At 34.3% G+C, this 26,429-nt stretch overlaps 1 protein-coding gene across 1 annotated transcript; it reads left to right on the forward strand.

The window, feature by feature from the left end:
- The first annotated feature begins 715 nt into the window (after window positions 1-715).
- LOC127867264 (roundabout homolog 1-like) lies at window positions 716-9,830 on the forward strand. The gene is made up of 9 exons (XM_052408290.1): window positions 716-838; window positions 2,225-2,581; window positions 2,786-3,085; window positions 3,309-3,578; window positions 4,146-4,469; window positions 4,804-4,941; window positions 5,174-5,362; window positions 5,824-5,851; window positions 8,508-9,830. Exons 1-9 carry the CDS (start codon window positions 787-789, stop codon window positions 8,590-8,592), a joined length of 1,743 nt encoding a protein of 580 aa, XP_052264250.1. The 5' UTR covers window positions 716-786; the 3' UTR covers window positions 8,593-9,830.
- Window positions 9,831-26,429: the final 16,599 nt, after the last annotated feature.

Raw genomic sequence — 26,429 nt, forward strand, 5'->3', positions numbered from 1 at the left:
TAATATATTCTAATTGAGTTGTATAATCATTCAATACTAATTTTTCAAGTGATTCTATATTATTTTTTTGTGGACATATATTTATTTGAAAATCCAAAAATATTTTGCTAAAAATTTATTGAACATTTTTACAAATAATATACAATATACGTGTTGCAAATTTAGTTTTTTTTACAGATCATTGTCACAGTTGGCCTAACACCAAGTCGATATCAACATATTTAGTTTAATCTGCACCTATTTATGGTCTCATCAACGGACGTACCATCGCTATCTGTTATAAATGATTTGTGCGCGATAAACTTATATGCAAATGCATAATTTTACATTTGATGTATAAGCTTATTGTTGACCGAACAACGACGCTGATCGTATGCCCTACTCTTATGTACGTATTAGTCGAACAAAGAAAGGAAATGCGAGTTTTACGACTTCCTTAACGTTGTGAAAGCATGAGTCATAGCATTTTTAAGTTATTGAGATTTTTGCTTTATGTTCAAAAGTTTCGAAAAGAAATTATAATACTGTTCATGTACCTTCTGCCTGTCCTCAATGCCCAAGTGTTACCATGCAAAAAACTACCGTACATTCAAATATGACATTTATACTACACTACTATGTGTCTCGCGTGATCTAATGAATCCTAATACAAATTATGAACTGTTTACGGAAATAGTTAAGTGCGTAAGTATTTCGAAGTATTTTCGACGTAAAAGGCATCTTTCACAATTGGTATTCACAGTGTGTGTGAAATAAGATCCACTAGAAAATTTTGTGAGATACAACATGGATAATCGTCTAACATATTCTTGGATCATTCTTTCTGTGTTAATATCAAGTAAGATTTAACTGTTAATAGTACGTTGAACAAAAAAAATATCTGAGCGATCGCAAGCATACTCAGTCAATTAGTTTCTTTAAAACAAAAATAAACAAATTAACCTCCCCAGAATTCTGTCCATTCCTATCATACCAGATTAAGTAATAAAGGTTCTTTCTGTGTACCAAAGGTTAAAGGAAATGGGAAGAAGTCCTTCAGTTACTTGGGTTGCACATTGTGGAATAAACCAACATCTTTTATAACCCAGATGACAGTATCGTCTAGTTTTAAATCTGCTATAAAACAACATCTTTTAAATAGAGTAGTTTAATCTATCTTAAGTTACCTTGCTTTGCTGTTAAATTTTTACATTTTCCTTTACCCAATGTCTTATCAGTTCGGATTAATAATACATGCATACTAAATGTGACTTTTTAATTGTTGTTTGTTGTAGTAACCTTTATCTGTGATATAATGATCATGATTAATACATTTAATGTTTTCTGCTTTAAGATGATACTCAATTATACTGTGATAGTACATGTCTACAAAGCTACAATGTGATATTAATGCTGTGTTCATTGATTTGAATCTCTATTATAGTTCATGTATTTATTATTATTAACATGGTATTTATTATTTATTTATAACTTGTGCCTCTCTATGTCGTGCCACCAACAACAAGGACCACAATGGAAATAAGGGACATTGCTCTGTGTTGTGTAATCCTTGGCGTTGGTGTGCATGCCACAGTGCATTCTATGCACGTACTTTTTAATAATGATTGTTTTTTACTTTCATATGGTTTTATGTTCATGTTGTTTTAATACAGTGTGTGTATATATTCTATCTCCAAAATAAATATATATATAACTACTATTTAAAACATGAAGATAATACGCATGTTTGGCGATGAAATCCTTTGCATACAATCGAGAAGACATTTTACTCCTCTTGCAATAACGACTTCCTACAAATCCTTTATCTAGAGTTTTACGTAGTCAAACACGACACACGTAGATTATTTTCTACAACAGTGTTTTAATAATATATTGAAACCCCAATATATTAATTTCGGTTTTCGAAATTTATAACCACATTAACTTGAGCCAATAAAGAATCGTTTTTCGAATAGCAGCGTGCACAAAACGATAACTGTGTTATTGTAATGTTAACAAACTAACATGTACATATTATAAATATCTAAAATAAAGCCTTTAAGCAGAACCACTAATGTATGTAAATTACTTTTCGTTTTAATTTATTTTAATTTTGGTTCATTATTTGAAAGGAACAATTCATTTTATTGTACTAATATGTATGCGTTTTATGAGGTATTTTATATGTTTAATTAACTAGATTATCTGGAAATAAAAATAAACAAATTCTATATGGCATTTTCAGCAAAAGGGACCATACGGATATCAAGTTATATTGTGGCCCATAACAAATTCAACATAACATGTCAATGGACAGGTCTTGCGACAAACGTAATCTTTTATCGTCAAACACAAACATTGGCGTATCCGTCTGCCGGTGGGGAGCATAGTCGAGTTGATAATGTTTTACAAGTTACAGATCCTGAAAATGAATGCCATATACAATCATCCTTAATTGTAGCGTGCGTCTGTTTCAAATATTCGGCGGTTAGTTGTATTATAAATAATACACTGGAAGAGCAACTTATTGTACAATGGAAGTGTGCAATATACATAAACGGGGACAGGATTTTCAGCAACATCACATCTCTTAAAACATATGGTAATTAATGCTTATAACATGATATTTATACAGTATGTTGTCGTATTTGTTTTATATGGTATTCTGTTTATACACATAATTACATACTGACTGTAATATGATTTAAATACGTTAATAAAATATTTTGCTTCAAGTCATTTCACAATACCAGTAAAACAAAAAGGAAAGGCACACTATGCACATGAACTACTAAATTTATTTCAGAACCTGCTAAAATAACAACATTTCAAGTAGATGCATTTCAAGGAGTGTCCCATGTCACATTAAAGGAAAACAACACTGCGATGCTGACCTGTATTTCTGAAGGTTTTCCTATACCGGAAATAAGTCTTAAGAGGGATACATTAGCGTTTGGAGCATCTATTGTTCAGTCAGAGATAAGCATAAGAAGTCAACTAAACAAAACGTTTACCAACATTAGCCGCCAAAAGACAGGCAAATATACCTGTGTTGCTTCCAACGAACATGGGCAAAGTGAACAAAGCCTTTATTTGAATATATTATGTAAGTATCGCTTAAGTGCTTTTAATCAAGAAACGGTGCATCAAAAGAATCGATAGAAAGCAAACAAATAAAAAAAAACTGACACATTACTGTTAATTTTAATGTTTCTTTTAAGAAATATTTAACTTTATCTTAATAACCGACACATGACTAAACATCCCGATGTGCATAGCTATTTAAAGGTTGCAAAAATGTATAAAACGATATGTACTTACATGTCCAGACCCTCCATCTGTAATTCGCACTGACAATGTGTACATCAAGGAAGGAGAAGGTCTCAACATAACATGCAAATATGAACCCGGTAATCCACCCGAGACGGCAGTACATTGGAAAAAAGAAGGCATTATATATTCAAACAAAACATTACTGTATCCGAGAGTAGCCAGAACAGATGCTGGTAACTACTCTTGCATTGCGACAAACACATACGACAACGGACATACCAACTTCACGGGAGTCGATTTTCAGCGGTTTATCCTGCACGTTTTATGTAATATTTGTGTTGACATACATTTGTAATGTGTTGTCCCCAATTTAAAACGATTTTGAAAAAGTTTGATCGGTAATCTTAAGTTGTAATATATATTTATTATTATTAATTTTAATGCTGTGATTTGCATGTCCAAATACTCATAAGAAACGTATGCTCTTTAATGGTGTGTGTGGCATTAAATACGACTGGATATGTAGGACAGGAGATGTTTTTGAATGTATTGTGTATGTATATTGTAAACATGTGCTAGCGATAACGCTAATGTGCATTATCAGTTTAAAAAAAATTATTTGTGCAAAAAAACATATTAAATAATGTGGTCGTCAAAGTACCTCCATAAAATGCACTTACGGTTCGTAAGTATAAAGTTTGGAAAAAAAACGAATTTACTATGCATAAAATTGAATTATACTTCAGTCATACCTATGTATATTTTTTAACGTTGAACATTACAACTGTTCCTTTAAAAAATAATATGAGTCTTGGATGAATTCGAATCATAAACAGATCAATATTAATATTCAGTTCGTGTTATAGATTATTGAAACTGTTTTACCTTTTCAGTTCCAGTGAGCAGAAAAATTCCTGTTACTGACTTTTCAAACTATGGAAACGAAGCAAATATTTATCTTGGTGGAGAAGTGACATTTTCGTTTTCAGCATTGGCAAATCCACTTCCGACAAGTGCTGAATATGTTTGGCATAAATGCAGTGACACCAATTGTACTGAAATAACCAACAGTTCCCGTTCTTATATAGAGACTTATAGAGATTTTAGCAACCTAACGGTAGTCAATATAACGGAGTCAGATTATGGGATGTACATTTTGCAAGTGGGAAACGGAATAGGAAAGCCTCATACGGAAGTTTACTTTTTGAAGCGTCTATGTAAGTGATGATTTTAGTTCATTATACATATTTGTTCAATATCAAGATGCAATACAAAATAAACATAGTTGATGATTGTAGAAGCAGACTGGGCATTACAAGTATCGGAACGAACACATTTAAAGATGCACTTTTCTGGATGTATATAAGTCAGACAAATGCGCAAGTAATTTTTGTGTTTGGAAATTTAGTTCTTATTGATCTCAATCAAAAACTAGGTGTGACGTTAAAACGTATGCTTATAATCCATTAAAAAAACACATTTACTATCGTAAAAGAGAACAAATCGATACGCCATATGCATTTAAGCGATCTATATTTGTTTTCTTTCAAGCATCTCTTCCCACAAAACCAATGACCAACATGACAGTTATTGGATTATTAGCAGGGTTAAGTGGAACCCTCATTTTAGTAATTATATTCGTTCTTGCCGAATATGTGCACCGACATTTAACACAAACGGAAACAATAGGTATGTAATTACTTATTTGATCAACAATCAGGATCACTTGAATGTATAACATATATCAAAATGTGAATCATTCGTAAAGGAAACAAATGAAATGGTGCATTAAATACTGTATCGCTCTGTATTCTTAGATCATATAAATTGCCCGACCATTTTTATAATATATACTCACATTAAATATGTTTCTTAGTGTAAAATATATAATCACTACACATATTTGCATTCTTTTGAAAAGACGTCGGATGTCAGTCTGTTGTTCCAACAACCTCTTACAACGACGACACTACCGTGAAACTTCCTTTCGTGCCCTTAGATCGGTTGGATGTTCAAGGCGAGGCCATTGCTCTTTATTCTTCAGCTGCACAATTGGAGATTTACAGTCAAATTGATCTACAGCTCGTCGAAGAGATGATATCTAGAAATGGTACGATTAAATCTCATCGGCTAAATTCATTGTCTTTTGTGAACCAAAGCTTTCATGTTTGCACGATATGTCAAATACTTACACAATCTATATTTATCGAATGACCGCCGTTTTCCGCAAAATATGTCAACATCTGCGCGTTCGTGAGATCTACGCAATCAGCATAATTATTCAAAGGTTTATCTATTGTTACATCGTGCGTTTAAGCACGTGTATTTTAGGCGGGAAAATATGTGGACATTAAGTGGATTATTTTGAAACTATTAGTCTGCGTCCATACTTTGCTGCAAAATAACCCGGCATTTTGTTCTTATTTGCATATGTAAAGAAATCAAGCCGTCTGTATTGCTGAAATAAATGACACATGCTATAATGATTTTATGTCCTGCACGAACTGTTGAAATTTCTCTTTGTGTATATTTGATCGAGTGTTTACTGGTAATACTAGTTATCGATTTCAGACGGATCTACAAACGAGACGCAGCTGGTGTAAGTGGACTTGCGACCTTTTACTTTCTTACGGGTAGTATGTGACATTTATTAAATATTGGCTCATTTCTATGATTCGGCATACGCCTCAATCAATGTACATACTTCATATTTTGAATTGAACATCTATCGCCAGTGCCTGCTGTTATGATTTTATGTTAATATAATGTCGTATGTATTGTGCTTAACTGTATAAGCAATGTGTCAGTTTTGTAAGTACAACACTAGTGGATGATAACAGGAATGCTTCTCCCGAGTATGCATCTTAAGGTTCGATGTTCCTTTCTTTTTGTGTGACGGTTTAAAAAAAAGTGAACAAGTCACATCTCAGACTCACGGTCGTTAATCACGCGCGCCACCTCTTTTTGATATGCATTAATAAATGAGCCAATGCAACTTCCGAGGTGGCGCTCAGGCCCGGATGTTTTGGCATTTCATGGTTAATTATACAGGGTGATTAGGTTTTATATGTGTGTCAACATATTTCGCATTATTTTTAAAAATCTGGCAATGTAGTGCGATTCAGCGAAGATTTATTCATCCAAAAATGTACAGAAACATACACTCCCAACCCATTAAAAAACGTGAGAACCTTAATATGTAGTGGCATTGTGGAGTTTTAAAAAGAATTTCGATGAGTTTTTCCTGTGTGATGAGAAAATGTTTACCCAATTAAATCGCTAACGGCATCAAACGATTGCGTACAACATACATTAGATGCTGCATGCACACAAATATTGGCTTCTTTCCGTCGTAGCAGATAATGTTGCATTTTTCCTAAAGAGATGGAGCCAATGCTTAAGAGGTGGCGCTAATGATAGGAGGTGGCGCCAATGCAGGATGTATCAATTTACTTATTTATTTGTTATATTTAATATATTTTTCAACGTACACAGAAGGCCAAAATCTTTACAGAACGTAAACACATTCTATTATAAATAAGATGTAGTATGTTTTAATAATTGTATAAGTGATCATCTCAATTAAGAAGTCACCAACATGAATAAAACATATTGTACGATTTATACCAAAATTTGTAATACTCGATAAAACCAATAACTTAATGTTCAGCATAATCAAAATAATTCATCGACCGCAATATCTGTATATAGTATGGCAATTCACGAAATAGATATAAGATAATACTTCTTGAAACGATGATTTGTGTATCTTAATCCAAATGCTTAATTTACTGAAACTCTGAAAGACCAAGGGCAACGAACGTTAATAAAGCTCATATATGTTGTTTTTCCGACGATCAACTCCAACAAAAAATAAGATAGCTCGGTCTTTTTCCGTTAACTTTTTTGTATAATACATGTTAAATGTTCTTATCATACAAAGAAGAACGTTTAAAACCATCAAGACATTATTAGAAAATTACTTTTTCTTATTAAAAAGGCACGCGACTCAAATATGATGAAGTAGTCAACTTACAAAAAATAATGCAAGTCTTGTAGACATAATAGAAGCCATATCATAAAATATATCACTTTAAGATAGCTAAAAATGTGCATTGGCGCCACCTCCTAATCTGCGCGCCACCTCCTTGGCATTGTTCCCATCTCTTTTTGAAAAATGCAAATGTATCTATTAGATCGGCTAGAAGCCGATGTTTTTGTGTATGCATCAACTTGTACAGGTTCAAAGCAATCGTTTTATGTAATGGGCATTTAAATGGCTGTGATTTTGCTCGTCACGATGGCAAAAGTCATCGATTTGCTTTCACGAATTCTACCATGCAACAACTTATAAAGGTCCTCACATAACCAAATGGGTTGTGATTGTATGTTTCTGTACATTTTTGGATGAATTTATATTTGCTGAATCGCACTACATTGGCAGATTTTTAAAATAATGCTAAATATGTTGAAAAAACATTTAAAACCTAATCACCCTGTAAAATTATCCGTTACATTTCAAAACATCCGGGCCTGAGCGCCACCTCGGAAGTAGCATTGGCTCATTTATATATGCATCTCAAACAAGAGGTGGCGCGCGTGATTAACGGCCGTGAGAATGCGTATTTAATTGGCATAAACTCGTTAAAAAATCATCTCTATCATGCAATTAATAATCTTGTTTAACGTATAGTGTCCTGCATTCATATAATTCTTTCAGATAATTTGAAATCATTCATTAAATTGATAGTATCTTGTAAATAATATATTCATGCTATTTGGTACACGGGTACGTTATTGAAGCTCAAACATAACTGTTTTTGTTATTGCTAATTATAATGTGATTGCTTATGTTGATTGGTATGTGGCTAACTCTGCTGCTGCATCTTCTTTTGATGGTGATGATGATGATGATGATGACGATGATGATGATGAAGATGATGAAGATGATGATGATGATGATGATGATGATGATGATGATGATGATGATGATGATGATGATGATGATGATGATGATGATGATGATGAAGATTTTGCGTCTGTTGCTGATGATTATTATGCTTCTGCTACTTCTTGACATGATGATGATGATGATGATGATGATGATGATGATGATGATGATGATGATGATGATGATGATGATGATGATGATGATGATGATGATGATGATGATGATGATGATGATGATGATGATGCTAATGATGCTGGTGATGAATATATTCCATAATATAAGCTTAACTACATTTGAACTGCAGGACAGAACCAATTCGATGTAACGGTGTGGGTCCTCCGGAACCGGATGATGAGCCGCAATACATCGTTGGTCGTTGTGGCCGCTGACTGATACTACAATAATAAATTTTGAAAGATTTTGAATGTTCACAAGGTGCATTTCAATCTACATAATATTGAACTAAGCACAGCGCGATTGCGTTAAACACAGCGTATCACAATTTCTCGAACGTAGCACTTGAAACATAGAAAGGATATAGAGGGAGACAAAGAAGCAAAATCAAACGTGATAGTACTGCCAAATACGGACCAGATGTTGCATTTCTTATAGCTCGACATTTTTAATTAAAAATAGTAATTGTACATAATAATCCATTATTTTAAAAACTCTTTAATTGAATATTTGTCTTTCCAGTTCAGATTGTCAACTGTATGTTTGTTTTGAAGTATATAAGGCATTGTTCGTATTAGGATGCACATAATATATTCAATAATTACATGTATTTCTGCTTTGGGTTGCTATTTCCTAAATGTGCTTAATATGGACTGGTGATTGTATATAGTATACGTTAAATTGAGTGATATAATATAATAAGCGTAGTTAAATACTCAGATCATACTTAATTCATCACACCCGATGCGCTTAATTAATCTTACAAACTACATGAACAAATTGCGGCCTTGCTCATTGCATAGTTTAGAACGCATATTTGATATCAACTGCATGATAATTTATCAAATCGTTTGAGCATCAATCTACTTTTTGTTGTATCGTTATTGATCGGTCAACAAACAACTATTTTTCGATCGGATTTGTTGCGTGGAGATTTAACAACAATACATTAAACAATACTATTCAATCACAAGATTCATTTTACAAGAGTATACTATTCAATCACAAGATTCATCTTACAAGAGTATACTATTCAATCACAAGATTCATCTTACAAGAGTATACTATTCAATCACAAGATTCATCTTACAAGAGTATTGAGCTAGCCATAATGAAAAATAAAAAAGCTTTTTTTGTTTGTGGTCGGATTGAGCCTGTTGTTCGACTCCCACAACATGTCTTCAGATTATCAACAAGTAACATTTACATTACAACCATAAATATACTGTAATGTAGTTACTGAGACATATTTTTAAATCGTATACATTTATTTTTCAACAGTGCAAAATATGAAGAATACTTAAATCACCTGGTGTGTTATTGGCTTGATTATTATTCGATTTCTTTCTTAGCGTTGTGTACTTCTTGTCTACGATTACATGTCAACGAAGATGTATAAAACGTAGGGTCAATATTATTCGACATACAAATATAAATATGCAGCAGTTATTACAAACACATTAAGTATGCGATAACCTCGGCCTGAGATTTGGTTAAAAGTGTGTGAACGTTTTTAATTTGATGATTGAAAAAATAAATAATCTCTTTAAGCAAATTACATACAAAAATGCCTTACCTATTGTCTCGCGAAACTTTATCCAAGAATGTTTTTTTTTTATTTAAAGTACCGTATATTTAAATCCGACTTAAAAGGAAGGGCTAACGCAAAATCAAAGTCTCTAGGTTATATTTTGAAGAAAATGGAATTACCTGAAAACTCGAGTGTACGATCTTTACATCTAAACTACTCGGTGCTTGACATTTCTGTGTGGCCATTGCACGCAGATTTCGTAATCAGTTATAGTCTTAATGCGTTTAATGGTGCCTTTTAAAACAGTTAAATCAAGTTAATATAAAAAAATAGAATAATGTGATAGAATAAGAAGATAGCCCCGTACGAACAGCTGATTTCTTTCCATCTCAGTATGTACATGTAATTGTTTGACAGTTAGCATTAAGTATACTCTACTCAATTTTGGGTGTTCGTTGTTATTGATTGTATCATTTCTGCTTATACAAAAATGAATTCTTTGTATTATTTCTTCAATAGTGAATGGTTCATGGCAATTATGAAATGGATTTTTGAATATTTGTGTACAGGCTTCAGAAATCAATAAATAATGTGTTGTCATTTTATGAAATATTAAATAGGTATATGAATTGTGTGTTTCAATCTTTTATAGCGTTTTGTTCAATATCTCTAATAAAAGTTCGTAAAGGGAATCAAGTAAATGTATACAAAATTATTTGCAATTAACCATGCTCGTATAGTTTGATGTCTGAATTTGTAAACAATATTTTAATATGCATAAGGTCATGAGGATATATAATCGCCTCAGCATACACGAATGATTATGCACACTAAACATCCCCAAAACCGGAAAACAGAGAGATCCATAACAAAATCGGGTTTAAAGCATTAGCAGCAAAGGCAATGAGATGATAATTATTTTGCGCAGTATATCAATGTGGAGAATCTATTTTTAACTTTTAACCGAACAAGACGAAGTTGGAGTCACAACGAGTGAGTTTCCTCGCATGTGAGCGGCCGTGTAAAGACGAGTTACCACGAAGGGTAACTGTGAATCGGTTAAAACAGATGTTTCGCGTTTCGCAACATCACACTATGCAATTTCGGGTGATGGCTTCTATCAGCAAATGTCTATCTATTTAAATGCATCTTGTATTAAAAACTTAAAAAGCGTTTAACAAGTCCTAAATGTTGCTATTTTTGAGCCATTTTTACAGCTTTTCTCTTATTAGCATCATGTAAAGGAGGAGTAGAGAACGATATCCTGATTTTTTTATATTTTGGGAGCACTTTCACACCGGTTACGCGGATACTTTGATAACTGATGACACTTCGATAACAGAGAACAACAAAAGCCACGCGCGAGAGGAGAGGTCTTCAGCTTTTTCATTTATGTTCTGTTCATTCGGTTTTCAGACACGGGACATTTTTTATGGTCGATTAATGGTATAGAACTTCGTATTTCGAAGAAAGAAATGATAAAATTAAATAAATCGTACAAACAGGTCACTGTTTATTTAAATGTTTCTGGTACTAAATATGTTTCGGCCGTAGCCTTCATCAGTAGTACATTAATATAAACAAATACAAAGGAAGTGACGTCAACGTCATACAATAACGTAACGTCGTTTGGCGGAAAAATATATAGTTCATAATATTACATAATACATAATACAGAGATGGATCATTGCTGATACAACAGTCTATTAGTAATAATATAATTTATAAAAAAACATAGTAATAGACAAACATCAAAGGTATATGTAAATTATGTTTATGTTCTATATGTCATACAGCAGTTTATTATTTAGACCGTTAGGAATCATAGTTTTTAATTTGTGTATCCAATATGTTTCTTTACATAAACGGTCTAGATTGTTTTGAACAACATCAATTGGTACAAAGGAGAAATCTGATAAAGTGCAATCATTGTCAGTAGATCCAAAATGTGTAGCAACATGTGCAATAGGATTTATTGAACAATTTCTGATATCAAATCTATGGCTATTCATTCTGCGGGAAACATTCTGATTAGTTTGTCCAACGCATTGTTTATTACAATTTTTACATGTAATAAGATATATAACATTGCGCGAAGTACAAGCAACATCATAGCGTAAATCATACGATAAACCAGTAACACTACTATTGAAACTTGAACATATGTTTATATTATTGCAATGTGTACATCTTGGTCGGTTACATTGACCCGATAAATGAATATCAGTACTGTTATAAGACACTGAACATCTTACAAGGCTGTTACGTATATTCTTAGGTCTTTTATAGGCCAAAATAGGTTTAAATGAATGTAAAGACTTAACACTTTCCTTGTTTGATAATCTGAACAAATACCAGTATTTGTGTAAAATTTTAGCAATATTAGGAAGTGATGTGTTAAAACATACAGTAAATGGTATTATTGAATCAGTATTTCTCTGAGTAACAAATAATGCACTTTCCTGTGTCATATTTTTCACTTGAGAAAATCCATTTTCAATAACATTTGTTGGATAATTTCTACTTTTAAAATACTTCAATAAACTAGATAAGGACTGATTGAATACATCATCATCAGAAATAATACGTCTGTAGCGCTTTGCCTGACTGTATGGAATACTCCGCTTACAGGACATGGGGTGAGATGACGTAAAATCTAAGTATAAATGCATATTAGTGGGTTTACAAAAAAAAGTTGTAACCACAGTGTCTAGTTCACTTTTTGATATAGAAACATCAAGGAAAGATACACACTGTTGAGATATATGAGAGGTAAATTTTATGGTTGAATGGAAGTTATTTAAATTATTAATAAAAGTGTTTAAATCTTCTAAATCTTTTTTTTTTGAAGAAAGAAATGCGCAGAAAAAATTATATAAACAATTATATAAACAAAACGATAAAATTCCATCGATAATCAGCTTGAATTGGATGATCACTGTATATTTAAACAAAAATAAACATACTTGGAAATAAACCAAGAACGTGCTTACTTTTCGAAATAAAAGTTCAATATATCCAATAATGTTACAACATGTTACATTTTAGTTCACTAAAGTTTTTGAGAAAATTTGAATGTTTAAAGAGTCGGATGCCAATTGTTCATGGACATTTCTTAACCGATCATCTCAATGACAATGGCACTTCTATTCCCGATTAATCGACACTTTTTACCAGATACAACACACTCTTTTTAGTGAATCAGAAATGTAGAATTCGGTTGGGAATACTGCTATAGTAAGCAGGCAATGCATTAAATGTATGTACTGAAGTAAATAGTAAATTAAAATCGAATTACCGACACAATTTCTTATTCTTTTGGTTGTATGATTATGATTGTGTATACATGTGAAAGATAAATGTGAAACTAATTCGATATGTCTGATGAGTACCGTCTATATGTTTTCCAGCTTTCGAGTCACCCATCCACCGGATGTTCGTATAGTTCACGAGCTTAAACCATTTTAACCGACGTTAAACGGTTGATCTAAAGCATGTATATTTATGTCCTAACAAAGGAACTAAGGTCATTTACTAATATATTAGATTGCATGTCATGCAACATCACTATTCCAAAACTGCTACTTAAAGATAAATACCAGCAACGATGCAGGTCCGAAATTCTTTTATTTCAACCTATACGTTATCATTGCGTATAGCAAGTGCTTCGTGTAAGCAGAGCTCAAGATAAAGGGAGTTTTTAATTATATTATTAATGTTGTGGCTACGCATTAGTATCGCCTTGATGATGCGATTCTAATGAGCACCAACGACATAGGATTTTATGAAGGATTTTATTATAAGATCCATTCGCTCCCGTTATTTAGAGCCCTATTATAAGTAAAATTAAACACGATCGTGTTGATGTACATGATCCGTTGTATTTTCATCTCTCTGAATCTCAAGTTACCACTTAAAAAACAAGTTCATTGTGTAGACAATTATTTCCGGTCGTCACTTGAAATATATTTCTTCAGAAATAAGCATTATAAAGTTAAAGATTGCAATCATAATTTTAATAGTATTTGATAATAGTAATGTGCTTTTTTTAAACGAGAACGTCATTGATTATATTTCACATGTGTTTGTAAGTAAGTTATGCATAGAATCCCAATGTGTCGCGCTTGACTATGCACAATGATTCGTACTTCAAACTGTTTGGTGAGAGCAGCCATATTATACATAAATGCATTTCCGGTAGAAGGTAAAGCTCGGTTATTAGAGTGCCCAATTTGTTGAAAGACTCTGTTATCCGAAGTATCCTTTATCGGGAATCAAAGTGTCTGCAACTCCATGAATACCACCTATTAGAAGATGCCCTATCTTCGTTTCTATTTAATTGAATGCTATCAAAATTTCAGTATTTGAAGCACAGTGATTACTCTAAATGCTAGAATATCAAACAATTTCTTGCAATATTTCTACATAGTTTTATTTTGTTGAAATGTTTACTGTTAATCCAGTTCATGCTGTTTTCCGACCGAATTTTCTATTTTTGCGCGTTACCAGCGTGACCTTAACCTCCAAAAGTCTCATGCATATTGTATGATTCACTTCAGAGGTATAGCCAGTCGTGTTTCACAACCTTTTATAATTGCGAGTGTCGATGCTTGTAATCGCAAGAATAAGTTTATTTTAATTCTTAATCGTTCTCGTTTAGATTACGTTATTAATTTAAACACTCACCCCTATAGTTAATATGTGGACTTTTTAAATTAGAATATCGCCACTGTTTTAGTTGGTCGCGATAGCGGGCAACTAATATAGATGGAGTTTTGCAAGTCAGTCTGCTGTTAACTACGCTAGGAACGATGACCACCGCATCTGACTGTTTATACTCACCTGGTACACTGCAGGCAGCAGAGTGTGTGTATGTAATCAATAGTGTTTAGCAGCTTGTGTGATGACATTGGCCAGTCTAGTGTTTAACAGCTTGTGCGACGACATTGGACAGTTTATCATTGAAATCTGTACATGTTCGCTGCTTTCAGGGAAAACGGGGCTTAATGCATGTCAAATAAGATTAGCCTGTGTACACTGATTAGCCTGTGCAATGCTAAAAAGCTAATCAAGGACGACACTTTCTGATGTTATGGTGTTTTTCGTTTAAAGAGAGTCTCTGGTACTGGGATGACAATTAATGCATATGCAATAAGCCCTGTTTTCCAAAAATGAAGCTTAAATTCTCTTTATATTAATGATTTGAAAAAAAAAAAGATAAAAATGATAATAACTTCAAAGTAACCTCGCTGACAAGGCAAATAAACAAAATAACTTTTAAATCAAATAAACAACCAACGAGTTCTAAATTTTTACCTTGTGGCATTTTTTAGTAAACATCTTAAAGGGACCTTTTCACAGTTTGTCAATAAATGCTTAATATTGATAAATGTAAACATTGGATCTTAAAAGCACTATTAAAAAAAATACATTTAAAAAAACACAAAAAAGTTAACCCTCAACTGGGCTCCAACCACTGACCCCTGGAATAAAAGTATATTGTTTAGACCACTCGGACATCATTGCTTATACAATGAAGGATGTATTTTATACTTTATTTGTATATAAAGCAATCATCGTAGTATGAAACAATATAACGAAAACAACAGAACTCGCCAAATTATTAAATCGTTTAATTTTTTTCAATTTACGAAACGTGAAAAGGTCCCTTTAATGTCTTCAGACTTGCAAATTGAATGAGTTCAATACACTGTCAGAGCTTACATCATGAATAACTTACAGGTTTAGTGGTTGTCTGTTAGCCTGGGGCCAGTAGATTTAAGCCCAGGAAACTCAATCTCAAAAGTTGGTAACAGTTGGGCTAAAAAGCAGGGCAACTAGCTTTTTCAAAGCTTGAACAACTCAATCAAATTAAACATAGAATACAAATTGGCGACTGCGGATCAAAAAGGCATAGGAATTGATTCCATTCCGGCTCACAACAAGACATGATGCATTAAAAGAAGTCTGTCATGTCGGCAAACTTATTGCTTAATAATTTAAAGAAAATATATAAAGTATTAGATACACATAACACAACATGTACATGATTCTAGACTTGTATTCTCTAGCAAGGCAACACAAATTCTAAAGATGGTTGCCAGTACAGCATTCAATTGCGAAAAAAGAGACATATTGTTGTTATTTTGTGTGCGACAATACATTCCATGTAAAATTCCCGCGACGATATCCGAACATCTATGAGCGAACGCGAGACTGGCTTCGGGCAGCGTCAGAAGAACCGCGTATTCATAAGAAGTATATGTTTACTTTGTTTTTCGAAATATGATACGAAATATTCGTTGATTTTGAGTGTGTATGGGCTTTTAACAGGCGAGAGTCTATATTGCACATATCACATGGGCTGAACAGAATGTAAACACACCGTTAAGAACTTTTTTTTGCAAATATCTCAAGTTATATAAATACATTTGCAAAAATCTTTAGTGTATAAAAGACAGTTTTTTCTTGCAGTTTTTGTCAATATCTTAAGATTTAAAAATAAATAATTGAATACGTCTGAAATCTGTGACAAACTTCCACGTTTCGTGAAGCGTAACCATGAACACACATGCAGTAAAAGTCGAATATTTTCATAAAAACACAGGCTTATTAAATAAAGTAATTCTTATGTATTTTACATTGCTATACGCAGAATAAACTTGGAGACTTTTCTAACGCAACACTTTTCAAACGTGAATAACTCAGTTATTAGTTAAGATTTTTTTTTTTTTTTTTACGTGTGATCATTTGACTACATTCTGAGCAAGCTCACGATACAATAATTCATCCTTGATGATCGGACGCTTTAGCACGTGGGGTATGTATGGTTTCATCTGTTTGCACTTGGAAATTGTGAATCGCAATTATTATTCGAAATTTATTTCAATTTCATCATTTCATGCGGGTTCTTATATCAAGATAACATAAAACAAGTTTAAAAAAATGTATGGCGCATAATAATATTTGAGAGCGCAATCGCTTTTAGGCAAATTGGAGGTTACCTGCAAGTGTATTGGAAACTTTAATAACGCAACACTTTTTAAACTTTAATATCTCTCTTATATGTAAAGATTTTCATTCAAAATTGTAGATGTGATCATTTGACAACATTCGTTGCAAGCTAACGATAAATCATTCATCCGTGACAATCGGACGCTTGTTGGGGTGAGTAGCATGCAATTAACCAAAATACCCAGTTGCGCTTCTAAATATTCATATGAGCCATTAATATTTTTTTTTAAATTTATTTTAGGTTTTCCTTGTTTAAAGTCACTATAACGCTCAGAATCAACGAAAATTTCGTTAAGTATTTCGTAAAATAAAGTTAACACCTTAACAATCAGTGTTCCTTATAGCAATAGCCAAAAATTCAACGCTAGATGTGGTATGATTACTTAGATTTTTGTAGATACAAAATGCTCGTTTTTATTTATTTGTGGCCACAATTAATTCCGGGTGTGTAGAAATACCGAAATACCCGTAATTACCGAAATCCCCCGAAATCCCCAATAATATTTATTATTTATCAAAATACTGCGTATATTAAGATAGAATATTGCAAAATACAATCTATTCACTGATGAAAATTTGTTTTTTATCCATGTTTGGTAGTGAAAAACTACAATATATACATAATTATTGGGATTCCGAATATGAATCAATAGTGCATGTTTTCGCAAGCACGATCGGGTACAGAAATCCCCGCTGTAAAGCTCTTCAAGTGTCAAAAAATCATCTGGGTGGCTTTTTGATATTAGAAAGAAGAGGTACAGACAAAAACTTAACAACAATATTTACAGCGGGGATTTCTGTACCTGATCGTGCTTGTGAAAACATGCACTATGGATTCATACTCGGAATCCCAATAATTATGTATATATTTTAGTTTTTCACTATCAAACATGGATAAAAACAATTTTTCATCAGTGAATAGATTGTATTTTGCAATATTCTAATTAATAAAAACGAGCATTTTGTATCAACAAAAATCTAAGTAATCATACCACATCTAGCGTTGAAATTTTGGCTATTGCTATAAGGAACACTGATTGTTAAGGTGTTAACTTTATTTTACGAAATACTTAACGAAATTTTCGTTGATTTTGAGCGTTATAGTGACTTTAAGAATCCACCTAAAATGATAAAATTGATATTTTTTTTAATAATTGTTAGTTCCATCATTTCCACGTGTTAACAGACGAAACGATACATACACCATGTGGTTAAGCGTCAACTCGTCACGGATGAATGATATTATCGTGAGCTTGCTTAAAATGTAGTAAAATGTTTGGCAAGCGAAGTGTACATTAATGTCTTAAACCAAGGTTTAACAGTTAACTATATAGTTAAGAGACTTTGAACCCGGGTTGAAAGTGCTGTTTGCACATTAATTTTTTAAACCCGTGTTCAAGACTTTGAACCGCGGTTCAAGGTGTGTCTAAAATACAAAGCTGTTATCTGAGACAACCAATCAGCGGAGCTTAAACCACAATTAGAAAGTAAATGCCGCGACTTCATTCAATTTGGTCATCTCTTAACTATAGAGTTAAGAGACTTTGAACTGCGGTTCAAAGTCTTAAACTTCGGTTAAGAGGCGCGGAATGCACATTAATTATTTAACAGTTAACTATGTAGTTAAGAAACTTTGAACCCAATTTTAAAGTGCCGTTTGCACATTAATTCATTAAACCCGAGTTCATGAGTTTGGGCCGCGGTTCTATGGCAAACGAAGTGCACATTCATGTCCTAAACCACTGTTTAACAGTTAACTGTATAGTTAAGAGACTTTGAACCCAGGTACAAAGTGCCGTTTGCACATTAATTACTTAAACCCGGGTTCAAGACTTTGAACCGCGGTTCAAAGTGTGTCTAAAAATAGATACAAATCTGTTATCTTAGACAATCAATCAGCGGAGCTTAAACCACAATTAGAATGTTAATGCCGCGACTTCATTGGTCATCTGTTAACTATAGGATTAAGAGACTTTGAACCGCAACTTTGAACTGCGGTTCAAAATCTTAAACTGCGGTTAAGAGGCGCGGAATGCACATTAATTATTTAACAGTTAATTATATAGTTAAGAATCTTTGAACCCGAGTTCAAAGTGCCGTTTGCACATTAATTCGTTAAAACCGAGTTCAAGATTTTAAACCGCGGTTCAAAGTCGGAAAAAAAATCTCTTATATACATAGTTAAGAGACAACCAATCAGCAGAGCTTAAACCACAATAAGAAGGTAAATGCCGTGATACCATTGGCCGTTTCTTAACTATAGGGTTAAGAGACTTTGAACTGGGGTTAACAAGCGCGGGATGCAAATTAATTATCTTACTGTTGAATATACAGTGAAATGAAAGTTTTGACACACCTTGCGAATGTCCCATCAAGTAAAGGTGACGATTAACCAAAATTTAGTGCAATAGAACCTAATTTCAATGGGTTTTATGCGATGCGAGTGTTCACAAAACACCGGTTGACCTTGAAAATGACATAGGACGAGGATGGATAAAAAAACACAATTTCGTCCAATAGCATTTCTCCATTATCAAAGAGTTTAAGCCGTTGACACTGCCTTGTATGGGAAGAAAAGGTGATATGAGCTATGTTGTTAAATACCAAATTTATGGATTTAATCGCTAAATTATCTCAATTTCTTAACCCGGAAGTGGACAGTTCCGATTTTCTTTGCATCGCTTGGGCAGCTTTTTACCAGTTATCTCTTTAAATACCGAAGATAAAACCATTCTGGCAGGTAGCCATTTCTCACAATGAACGATGAGATAGTGTGTATCTCGATTGAATTCTGATTGGATTTGGGCCTGTGACCCCCTCCTCCTCCGCCCCAACCCCTCCAAGGTTAGAACACAGCCACTGTACAAATCTTTCTTCTGGCACTGACAGATCTCTCTTAATAATACGCGAAAGGGGAGTTCAACAGTATTTATAGATAGTCAGGGCTCAACATTAACCTAAAAACCAACTTGCTCCGCCGGGAAAGTACTTAAAAAATCTACTTGCCCTGAACATAACGCCACTTGCCCAAACATGAAATATCACATTAACTGTAAACCTGATATTTTTAATAGAGATCAAAATGATACACCACAAAACCTTTTTATTTATGCACATTTAACAAAATGATAACAGCAATTAAAGATTTTGCAGACTTACAGTACTTGTAAAGCCGAAGCTGAATAAACTAGACATTTCTCGTCTGCTAACAGTACTGTAAACAACACGTGAACCGTAACAAAAATATCAATTGACGTAAAGCAAAAGATTGTTGAAAACGTATGTTGCAAAATATGAAATATATATATATCGAAGCTATTTGTTGTTGTTTTTATATAGTTATATAATTTTCGTAGTTTTTTTTCGTGACTGAAAACACCAACGATGTTATTTGTACCTGAATAGTAATGAAAAAGATAAACACAATAGCATTTGAAAACCGATGTTTGGAATCCCAAGCCATTTACGGCGTTTGGTTTCTAAAAATAAGTTTGGAAATGTATGCGCACCATGCGTAGTTAGTTCGGACTTCCGCAAACAACAATCGCCGAGGTAAATTCGTGCATAAGGCAAATCGTTCGTGATTATTTGTACTATTTAACCACAGAAACACACGTTTTTCTTTGTTCTTTTGTGCACTTGCCCAGGCGGACAACTAGATTAAAAAATAACTTGCCCGGACCCAACTTTTACTTGCCAGGGGCAATTGTACAACCGTTAATGTTGAGCCCTGATGATAGATAGATGGATGGATGGATGGATGGATGGATGGATGGATGGATGGATGGATGGATTGGATGGATGGATGGATGGATGGATGGATGGATGGATGGATGGATGGATGGATGGATGGATGAATGGATGGATGGATGGATGGATGGATGGATGGATGGATGGATGGATGGATGGATGGATGGATGGATGGATGGATTGATGGATGGATGGATGGATGGATGGATGGATGGATGGATGGATGGATGGATGGATGGATGGATGGATGGATGAAAGGATGGGTGGATGGATGGATGGATGGATGGATGGATGGATGGATGGATGGATGGATGGATGGATGGATGGATGGATGGATGGATGGATGGATGGATGGATGGATGGATGGATGGATGGATGGATGGATGGATGGATGGATGGATGGATGGATGGATGGACGGGCGGGCGGACGGACGAACGGACGGGTGGACAGACGGACGGATAGATAGCTCTCAGGACATTGTTTAGAGGTACTTGTGGTACTTAAATGGCCCTACTATGTTCTCCCGGCCCCTTCAGCAATCGGTACTGTGTACTCCATCTCCATACTTTATGTGCAAATTAAAGAGGTAATCCAATTATACGCAAAATTTAGCGGTGATAAATTATTATTCAACATTGAATTTTTGGTTTATTAAAATCTGACGTTTCAAAAACAATGTTAGACTTCGTTTGTATATTTTTATTGTACGTTTCGGGCAATGTAAATAGATGTGTTCATGCAATTCTGTAATACTTAAAACGTCATTTTAAGCATTTAAATAACAAAATTAATCGTACCTCGCAAAAACGCGTATATATCAGGTAGAGAGTATTATGCCACACGATGACGGCTTTAGTTAGACCACTTAGCAGGTATTTAGGTGTTAAAAAAACAAGGTAAATTTTCGTCTCATTTTTTCTTTGAAAACGCCTAATCGGATATCTCGAACTCTCGTTATCTCGATATTTTTTCTTGTTCCCGCCGACTTCGAGATAACGAGAGTGGACTGTACATGGTACATATCACGTTGCCTACGCACTTTTGCAAACGTTCATTCAAACTTCACACATGTGGAAGGCTATATAAAGTATACTAGCTCAGATCATAGCGCCCCATTGGTGTAAAAAGGTACCATGTGCCTTCCAATTTCAATGTCACGTGTTACCTTTTTGCACACAAGAGGGGCGATTGTATGTGTGTCCTCGCATTGCAAATTGTGTCATTAACATTGTTTTTAACGGTGTCTCGTATCTTTTTCAACCTTGACCCATTTTCCTAGACCCAAATTTGTCTTTAACTCTGCGGTACCATTTAACTTCTTAAAATGAAGATTACATGCATCGGGATAATTCTCATACATGAGCCGCGCCCTGGGTAAACTGGGCTTAATGCATGCTCGTAAAGTGTCGTTACCGATTAGTTACGTGCAGTTTATGTGCAGTCCGCACAGGCTAATATGGGACGACACATTCGGGTTATATGGACTATTTCGTTTAAATGAAAACACTTCTAAACGAAAATTCAATCTATGCCGGCAGTGTCCCATTCTCCCTATAGCTATTATTCAAGTAAGGCAGTTGTCAGTTAATGGCGTAACCCATTTATGCCTAGTGGACTTTCCCATCCTTCTAAATTGGATCAATTTATTTTCAAAATTAGGGTTGTCTAGTATATTTATTTCTATATTTAGAATATTTTTTTTTACAGAAATTCCTTTTAGCAAACAGCGCAGACCCTGATGAGACGCCGCATAATGCGGCCTCTCATCTGGGTCTACGCTGTTTGCCAAGGCATTTTTTCTAGACGCTAAGCATAAATGGGTTAAGTATGTGCACTTAGTACTAGTAACTCAGTCCTCTCAGTAAAAGTTTTAGTATGGAAACTGACCGCTGTCATATGCCTGAAAAACGTTTGAAAACGTCAAAAATTAACCAGCAACCGACGAAAAAGACAACTTCTAAGGCATACATGATACATTATTTTGTCCCTTACGTTTCGATCCAAAAAGTCAAAGTGATTTTAAGGTTCTTACCCCGTCGTTTGGTCCTTTTAAAAAAGTACTGACGACATAAGTGTAATGACAGGCTTTAGTATTAAGTTATTCTATTTGAAAGATAATTGATTTGATAGTTTTTTTCGCGAAAATTGTTTAATAAAGCTTGCGGAATAACAGATGATTGAGAACACTTGTCTGTGGATACGTATGTATTTTTGACGATGCTGCAAAGCATCGTCTAAGTTTTCATACCAGTGAAAAAATCTTCACAATAGCGACCTATGTAAAAGACCGAGTCAGTCCGATTGAGATAGCTCGATTTTCTAATCGGCATTCCTCGCTGATTATCATTGATAAAGGTAAATATTAATAGAACAGCATATCCTGGGGAAACAGATTCAATAAGTGTATCAGAACGTTAATTTTAAATTAGTAAATTTACATCTTTTATTTTCATTGACCAATGGAATAACTATATATTTTCTCTATTTTGTTTGATATTACTTCTCGATTTTGTAAATAAATTGAGAATGAAAACATGTAAAATTAACTTTTTACGTGATAACAAAACTAAAGAATGCGAACAATTTCGAATCTGCAAATTGTAAACGCTGCACTGCTATAATATATATAGATAAAATAACATTCTTTGCGTAATTGTCCGTCCCGCTAGCGCAGTGGTAAGGACGTTCGCTTTTTCACCTTTACGACACCGGTTCGATTCCCGCTCCCGGCGCAATATTATATTTGGTCTGTTTTGTAATTACAATTCCGGACAGGTGTTTTTTTCCGGATAATCCTATCCCCCCGCAGCATAAGACCATATAAAAAATTTAAAAAATTTTCAGTACAAAACAAATAGCTGGAAATTGCAGCTTTCATTCAAAATTCGTCCCAACTGTCGTCAATCTAATCTTATAAGTTAGGAGTGCTGGACACACTCCGGGTCCCAACATTATGCAGCCTCAGCGCGGAGGTAACTCATTACCTTGGAAAAACACAAATACACACACTGGGTGCAGCCTAGGCGCGTAAAGACTCAAACAAGGCAACAAACTCAAGTACGGGCACAATCATTTTAAATTTACATATTGAATACGATATTCTAACAGAAATTACACAACCACCTTAGTGTACATACCATGTTTGATATTTCGTTCGATTGTTAGATTTCAGCATATACATGTATATAAGATCATATCGCTTTGATTAGTTAACTTATCCATATGTTCCTGGGCGAACTCGGATAGTCAAGTGCTCTTACGATTGAGCTCACCTGGTCCGGCTATGTGCTCATACCTACTTTCGAGAATCATTATGAAGGTATTGCCATACTTAATGAACAAGAATGTGACCCGCTTCCCAGTTTCGCTCAATGGGTCAAGTTACCCACGGGTACAACTTCCCCGTACTCCTAAACTTTTTTTCGTACCAAAAATGTTTCGTACCCACATTTTTTTCGTTCCAAATTTTTTATCGTACCCAATATTCATATCAACATACACAATTGTGGTGATATAGATAAACTTAAATTGATGTTTTACATCCATTCTCTTCAAAAGCATCGTCACACCAGTACTGTCAGTTCTTTGATTTTTAACTGTATTTGAATGATCTTACGCAGATCGCAATGCAACAGTTCCTATAGCACGTGACTTTTTAAGATCTGTGTTAGGAGAATAAAACGCGACCCAATTAACATTTTTAATGATGTCTTTTTAAATATTTCACAATTGTTAATGGGATAGAGTGGTGAGCCTGCTCATTCGTGAGAGTTTTCTATAGGTATCATGATCTTTTTAAACAAAGAAGTATTTTTTCAGTAAATTGTAACCGCGCCTTTGTAATATGAAGTCCCAACGATGATCCGACATATTTCTAACCGTTCAAACGCGCGGTTGCACTTTACTGAAAAAATACTAATTTGTTTAAAAAGATCATGATACCTATAGAAAACTCGTACGAATGAGCGGGCTCTCAACTTTATCCCATTAAAAATGGTGAAATATTTAAAAAGAGATCCTTAAAAATGTTAACTGGTTCGCGCTTTAATTCTACAGAGATCCGAAAAAGTCACGTTGTATAGGCACCGTGAATGCTACGGCGACAGATAATTTGGCAAATTAAAGTATTTTGTCTGCTATGCATGCATTTTACACGAGCGAAATTAACACATCTTAACAAATATGCTTACACTAAGAACATAGACAACTTGATGAGCTGACAAAAATGTCAACGCTTTATTCTACTTGTAAACAAGGAATTAAACGTCTGATCTAAAGAAGGTTGATGTTAACACTGGTCAAGTATTCAAAAAAGTACTGACGAGAAATGAATTCATAGTCAGCGCAATATGCGTTATGACTTGAGAAAACGGATGTTTGGCAATAGGCTAACTTATAAAGGCTCTTTGCGGTCTTAAGCGGTTACCAGATGGTCCATTGTTTCGGTCCTTAAAACAATGGACCATTTACTCTGGTAAAAAAGTGTTCCCTTTAACGACCGACCTGTCATATCTGAAGTAGAAACTTATTCACACTGCATGGCCTTCCATCGCCTCTCAAGTTAACGATCATCGACAACGATATGTCTGCGGAGGTTTTAAACTTAAAAAGGACGGCATTTTCTTCAATACCATTGATAATTATAACGCAACCTTTTGCGACGTTTCAAGTCAGCGCCTCTAAAAGGAAAAAATGTTACATGAAAGTAACCACTTAAACTGTCAACAACAAGCATTAGTTTCAAAACCAAAACACGGACCATAATTGTAGTGGGGCGATGCACTGATAGTGTAAACATATTAATATCACGTTATCTGTGTCAAGGTTTTGAGGCGGAATTGAGAGGATTCCGTTCTGAGAAAATGAAGCTTAATTCATGTGCTGAAAATGTCGTCCTTGATTAGCCTGTGCAGCCCGCACATCATGGATGACACTTTCCGCTGTGTAAGTGCGAAGTTCAATAGGTCCCTCGGCGTCTGAGGCTGGTTTATATGAGGACCCGGAATAAGTCAAAGGATACCTACATAATTATCTATTTGATCACGAAAGCTGGGATGCATTTGGAATTAAAGCTGACATTTTCTATTGCTTTTTTTACTGAAAGGCATTCATACTTTTGACAGGGTCTTCTGTTGTGGGGGAAAGCCAGAGTACCCGAAGGAAACGCCACCTGTCGGTTATGGTTACCACAAACCAAACTCACATGCTCCGAGAACGGGTCATTCCATGATAAGCAGAAAGTGCCGTTCCTGGTAAGCCTGTATGGATTTCACAGGCTAATCTTGAACGAAAATTTACGCACATGTATTCGAATCCGTTTTCTCCGAGCAAGGCTCAATTTAAAGTTAGAGCCAAAATGAACATTAGATCAACAGTGTGACTTTTTATTTTTTTCTGTAATCAGCACAGTCTGGTTAGTTGTGTTATAGTTAGTTTGTTTGCCAATATATTATTTGTTTTTACAGTAAAACATTGTGGTGTAAACTAATACATGTATTTACATGCAAATACTTTAATGTGGAAGCTTTTTTGCTCTCTTTAAATAAGAAAGTCAATGTGACACAATTACCTTATTACGTTTAAAAAATGTTTCAGACTCGCATATGTTCGTTGTTGTTATGATATTTACGAGGAAACAGTAATACTGAACATTAACCATGCTCTAAAATATCCATTAAATACATCTTTTAACGATTTAAAAATCTGAAATTATAAAGCGTTGCAACTGATGGCCGAGTGGTTTAAGCGTTTGATTT

Source organism: Dreissena polymorpha, chromosome 2, assembly GCF_020536995.1.
Source record: "Dreissena polymorpha isolate Duluth1 chromosome 2, UMN_Dpol_1.0, whole genome shotgun sequence".
NCBI lineage: Eukaryota > Metazoa > Mollusca > Bivalvia > Myida > Dreissenidae > Dreissena > Dreissena polymorpha.

Coding starts and splice junctions, on each gene's coding strand:
- LOC127867264 (XM_052408290.1), top strand. CDS start 787: ATGGATAATCGTCTAACATATTCTTGGATCATTCTTTCTGTGTTAATA. Junction 2,582..2,785: donor CACATCTCTTAAAACATATG/GTAATTAATGCT, acceptor AATTTATTTCAG/AACCTGCTAAAATAACAACA. Junction 4,470..4,803: donor TTACTTTTTGAAGCGTCTAT/GTAAGTGATGAT, acceptor TTTTCTTTCAAG/CATCTCTTCCCACAAAACCA.